The sequence below is a fragment of the Apium graveolens genome, chromosome 3 (assembly GCF_009905375.1).
Source record: "Apium graveolens cultivar Ventura chromosome 3, ASM990537v1, whole genome shotgun sequence".
NCBI classification, from domain to species: domain Eukaryota; kingdom Viridiplantae; phylum Streptophyta; class Magnoliopsida; order Apiales; family Apiaceae; genus Apium; species Apium graveolens.
In genome coordinates, this window is record NC_133649.1 from 64,959,783 (window position 1) to 64,965,539 (window position 5,757).

General features: G+C 30.3%; 1 protein-coding gene across 3 annotated transcripts; it reads left to right on the top strand.

The window, feature by feature from the left end:
* Positions 1-1,680: 1,680 nt before the first annotated feature.
* On the top strand, positions 1,681-5,215 carry LOC141710747 (pyruvate dehydrogenase E1 component subunit beta-1, mitochondrial-like). Of its 3 annotated transcripts, none has more exons than XM_074513280.1 (7): positions 1,681-1,911; positions 2,012-2,066; positions 2,261-2,399; positions 2,826-2,959; positions 3,038-3,110; positions 4,670-4,760; positions 4,897-5,215. In XM_074513280.1, exons 3-6 carry the CDS (start codon positions 2,316-2,318, stop codon positions 4,688-4,690), a joined length of 312 nt encoding a protein of 103 aa, XP_074369381.1. In that variant the 5' UTR covers positions 1,681-1,911; positions 2,012-2,066; positions 2,261-2,315; the 3' UTR covers positions 4,691-4,760; positions 4,897-5,215. The 3 variants fall into 3 exon arrangements, with proteins under 3 accessions (XP_074369381.1, XP_074369380.1, XP_074369382.1); XM_074513279.1 differs by having other exon boundaries at positions 2,274-2,399; XM_074513281.1 differs by having other exon boundaries at positions 2,274-2,399; positions 2,826-2,953.
* Positions 5,216-5,757: the final 542 nt, after the last annotated feature.

The window sequence follows — 5,757 nt, forward strand, 5'->3', positions numbered from 1 at the left end:
TATAATTATATCTTATTATATCGTTTATATATAATAAACCTTATAGGCTTCTTATCCAAAACTTTGGTCATGTACTGCCAAAATAATCTCAAATGTTTATCTGGTATAACTAAAGATAAATGATTATGATTATATCTTATTAGAATAAGTATATATTATTAACACAAAGATAAATAAAAAATGATTACATTATTCTAGTACTTTTCAAACACCAATTGCGATAAAATATTCTAATACAATCCTAAATTGAATATGATTACATATTTTATGAATCGTAAATATAGAAGGATTAAATTGTTCTACTACTAATCAAACACCAAAATATGATACAATCAATAACCGTAAATGAAATATATTCAAATATTCTACTATATATATAGCTGTAATAATTCAACTCAACATATGTATATTTATCAATATTTGCAGTTGCAACAATATTACAAATAATTATCAAAAATAAAAATAATCTTGTAACAACATCATAAGTAATAACGTATATGTACAATAAAAAATAATAAAAAAATTAAAAAAACCGTGTATCGCACGGGCTATAAGCTAGTATATAATACGCATAAGGGACATTTTATCCACAATTTTGGTCATCTACGGCCAAAACAATTTCAACCGTTGATCTGGTATAATTAAAAAAAGACGTTTAAGATTATATCTTACCAGAATAAATTTAATATTAATACAATCCTAAATAGAAAATAATTACATTTTTAGTTATTATTTAAACACCAGTTGCGATACAATGTTCTAATACAATCATATATAGAATATGATTAGAGAATTTAAAAAATTATAAATATAAAAGTATTAGATTATTCTAGTGCTATTTAAATACAAAATATGATACAATGATATAACAATAGATTAAATATAAATAGATATTATACCAAATGCGATACAAATGTTCTAATATAATCATATATATATAATATGATTAGAAATTTAAAAAATTATAAATATAATAATATTACATTATTGTAGTGCTATTCAAACACAAAATATGATAAAATGATATAACATTAGATGAAATATGATTAGATATTCTACTATATATAGCTATAATAATTCAATTTCACATATGTATATTTTTCAATATTTGCATATCTATTGCTAAATTTTATAACAAATTATCAAAAATAAAAACAATATTGCAACAATATCATAAGTACACTATGCCATAGATTGGATTCTGCAACCGTTCACACTAGGGTTGTAAACAAAAGTGTAATAATAGCCTTGTAAACCCATGTCTATCGCAACCCCTATTTTTTGATGTTGCGGTATAGTCAAAATGTGTTACCAAAATGACATAATTGGTTAAAGATGATTTTTTAATTTAACTAATTAATAAATATTACATAGACATGATATAATAATTGAAATAAATTTTATTTATTTTAAGAAGGTAATAATATTAGCGTAGTGATATTATATTGATAAATTGAACACTTTATAAAACTTGACAAGTCATTAGTGGATTTATTTACAATATTTATATATTTTTGAATTTCTTTATTTTTTATAAAGAAATATTAAAATTAATATTTATTTAAGGAAAATATAAATTAAAACAAATAAGATTGGACCCGACTGTTTATTTTGATTAGCACTTAAGCCCAGAGATGAAATTGGGGGTGGGGGTTGAAAATTGGGGCGGGTGGTTGAAATTTAACCAAAAAAGGGCCGGCACATTAGGGTTTATTGAAGTGTGCCTCTCTCCCTCCTCCGTCTTCCTCTTCCTCAACGTCTCTCTGTCTTTAAGTATTTAGAATTTTATTTTTCTCTCTTCTTGTTAATATGGTTTTCATGAATTGCTTTCTCACTTTTAACATAATATGATTTAGAGATGGATGTTTTTAAGAGAGATGTGTTCTTGTGGTCCAAGAGGACACAAAATTGGTACTTTTTTTATCTTTGCTACTTTACATAATCTCTAATTTGTGGTGTATTGTTTACCTGATCTTGATTTTACCTAAAACAATTGTCAATTGTTAATTAGGAATTTCCTGAGAGGTTTGCAGTTGACATAAGCATTCAACCTGGAGAAAGTGAAGGTTTGTCACAATATTTGACTGTTACTCTCCGTTTTCATTATTTATCATTTGACTCTTTTGTGCATTTGTAGCATATATGGACTGTTTCTGTTTGAAGTGAAGTTGCACTCTTTCTGTTCTATTGTTCTTTTTATCTAGATTTAGATTCTATCTTCTTGCTATTGTGTAAATGCATATATGGACATTCATTCTAGGTAACATTCTCAGGAAATTGACCACATCATTAATTCTGCTACGAAATCAAACTACATGTCTGTCGGTCAAATTTCGGTACCTATTGTTTTCAGAGGACCAAATGGTGCTGTAGCAGGAGTTGGTGCCCAACACTCTCAGGTGTGACTCTTGTTTCTTTGAAATTCACTTATTTCTTAATTACGAGGACAACGGTTCTAGACTAAGGAAATAGGGCAAGTGTGAGAGACATTAGCTGAAGACGGAAACACTTCCAGTAATTTGTTTAAAAGAATGGAAGGGAGGTATGAAAGGCAAAAGCTGAAAAAGAAAACACTTTAAGTAATTAAGTGAAATCTCTCTGACCTTGAAAAACTGTTATAGTTTTATTTATCATTGACGAGGTAGATATTATAGATGAGATCATCTCACATCCTGAACTTAATATCTTGCTACGAATGTGACCATTATATATATTTAATAAATATAATCTGCCATCATTGATGAAATAGCTTTTATAGAGCATTGTTAAATTTCTTATGTTACAAATGTTTCACAATATTGTTTATTAACTTCTGTTGTTTTTAGTGCTATGCAGCATGGTTTGGTGCGTGTCCATGGTTGAAGGTGCTCGCTCCATACTCTTCAGAAGATGCTCGAGGCTTGTTGAAAGCTGCTATTAGGGACCCAGACCCTGTTGTTTTCCTAGAGAACAAGTTGTTGTTAGTATTATTCTGAATTCTCTTTGGAATAGACCACGTATGTATGGAATATTTACTGGCTTCAGTTCTGTGCTGCAGATATGGTGAGTCATTCCCTGTTTCTGTGGAAGTTCTTGATTCTAGTTTCTGTCTACCAATAGGGAAAGCCAAGGTGATTCTCTTGATGTAATTCTTATTATTAAAACATTTACGTATGTCGTCTTTACTGGTTCTTGTTGGTGGTACAACAAGAAGATATGTAGTTGTATAAGTCACTATTTCCTAACTAAATAATTAATAAATCGAGTGGACACATTTATCATTATAAATCCAAGGTAGAAAGAACCATTCATGTGCAGTGATTCATACTTTCCATCATCACATCAGCTGCTTGAGATACCAGCTGCTCATCTTATAATTATAAGTGGCACACCTATACAAAATCACCTCAAGGTACTGATTGTATGTTCCAGCATTTAACCTTTTTTTTGCTAAATTTAGCAATTAATCTTATCTTTTGTAGTGGTTACTCTGTTTCACGGTTAAATTCATGTTCCCAGTTAAATTTAAGTGTATATTTGTACAATATTTGATGCGGTTTAATTTGAATTATATTTAAAGTAATGATTAATATCACAAGGTTTCTTTCGACTTAATATATATAAATTATATCACAATCTAACAATCGACATCAGCGTTGTGAAAATGCAAGGGACCAAACCCCTCTGACTGTCAGGCCCTGGAATATATAAACAAGAAAGTGAACAGAGGAAGGGACCATTTATTACCCCATACATATTTTACAACAATGAACAAAATTAAATCTGTTAGCCTGGTTTTGATAATGATGTGTCTATATAACTTCATCAGTCCTTGGATTCGAGGTGATTCACTCTCTTTAATTTGCTCTTATGGATTATATATGTTAATTTTCTTTTTCTTTTTTGGTTATGTGGCTCTGCTTTGCACATATATACTTTCATAATATATCCCTGCCTTGGTTGGATAGACTGTGTGTGGAATGGTTCTTGTGCCAATCAAAGTTTTCTTCCCGTTTAATATGATATATCAGTTAAAGTTAAACTCATCTTTACAAGATTCTTTCAGCTATTTCACTCGTGCCATTTATAAGGTAAAACATTATTTTTATTTTTATGTATATGACTACATATCCATTAACATATGTTGTCTTTTGAGTGTTTTAACTTTAGCTTAATGATTTCTAGAACTGATTTTGTCCAGTAGATTAGTTAGGGGCATATATTTTGGTATCACAGTCTAGTAGAGTGTCTCATTTGATTAAAATGAATTATACATTAAGATCTTAAAGAATTTCATGTAATTCATTTATCTTGTTCCCTGAATATTGAGTTTTTGATTATTTATGATCCTGAATACCATGATGTCACTGGCCTTTTCTAGTTTGGTCTTATGTCCTAAATTTTATTTATCCCAGTACTGATATGATTATGTATGCTACTACCTTTTTCCTTATATATAAACGTAACTCACTTTGTATAAAATGTTGTTATGCACTTTTGCTGGTTCTGAGAAACACTATGTGATAGTATATCTTTTTATTAATATGGGCCCTTAATTTAAATTAGTGGCCTAACTACTATATTTGGTTGTAGCCGTCAAGATTACTTTGGTTATAGAATCATCATAATTATATCTGAATCACTAATACAATATTATTATGTCATCTTCGCATGAATATGGATGATGTAGATAAAACTATGGATTAAATAAGCGAGAAAACATGGAACACATTCAAGAAGCACTGGCCACTCCTATTGGTGCAGCAACTGATTTTGATGAGGTATGTTGTTCACCTATATCATTAATTTTATTTTTTGATTCTTGCAGTCCCAGTTAGAATACATTCTTTTCTGCTTATCAATGTTCCTTTGATTCAAAAAGTATTCTTTTGTCTGAATGTCTTCTTTATGTTGCAGGATGAACTAGAAGCAGAACTTGAAGAATTAGAAAGTGCTGAGTTGGAGGAAGAAAGTCTTCAGCCTGTAGGTAAACCACCTCCTATTACTGGAGGTGGTTCTACCTAGTCAGAAGCGTTCTAGTAGCATTCTCTATCTATTTTGTTTTTCTCATTACTACTATGTTTAGATTTTGAATTGTAACTTTAACTTGTTTAAACTTCCTCTTTTGTTTTATGGTTGTAGACAATTAGTGGTATAAAGATGGTAGTAAGGTGATGGTGAAAGTAGTGGTAGTATGGGGAAACTGATGTTATGGTTGGTGGACTGATGTTTATGATTTGTGGATTGTGTTGGTTTTAAGACAATGGTCTTATTTACAAACAGTTCCTAACATTTTTTTTTGTAAAAGCGTTGCAATAGGTCTTTATAGTGTTGCTAATAATCACTAAAAAACGTTGCAAAAAACACTAAAAAGCGTTGCAAAAAACACTAAAAAGCGTTACAAAAAGGTTACATCGATACCCCACATGTGGGCCCTATTGTGGGGCCCACAAATATTTTACTGATAGCCCAAACCCTACTGTAACACTTTTCAAGACCTATTGCAACCCCATTGGTGTTGCAATAACACATTTCTGTAACGGATAAACAAGGGTTGCAATAGGGTGTCACCGGGGTTGCAAAAAACTCTATGACAACGCCTAAAATTGCAACCCCGAAAAAGAGTCGCCATAGCCTTTTTTGGCCTTTAGCAACGCTTTTTTGGCCTTTAGTTACGGTTTCTTGGGGTTGCGGAATCCAATCTATGGCGTAGTGGTAACAATATGTATATACATTAAATAATTATAATTTTTTTAAAAAAATTAAAAAATAAAAAAG

Excerpts from the sequence above, each read along its gene's own strand:
- LOC141710747 (XM_074513280.1), top strand. The coding sequence starts at position 2,316 with ATGTCTGTCGGTCAAATTTCGGTACCTATTGTTTTCAGAGGACCAAAT. Across the intron at positions 2,960-3,037 it reads TTCCTAGAGAACAAGTTGTT|ATATGGTGAGTCATTCCCTG; the intron begins GTTAGTATTATT and ends TCTGTGCTGCAG. Across the intron at positions 3,111-4,669 it reads TACCAATAGGGAAAGCCAAG|ATAAAACTATGGATTAAATA; the intron begins GTGATTCTCTTG and ends TGGATGATGTAG.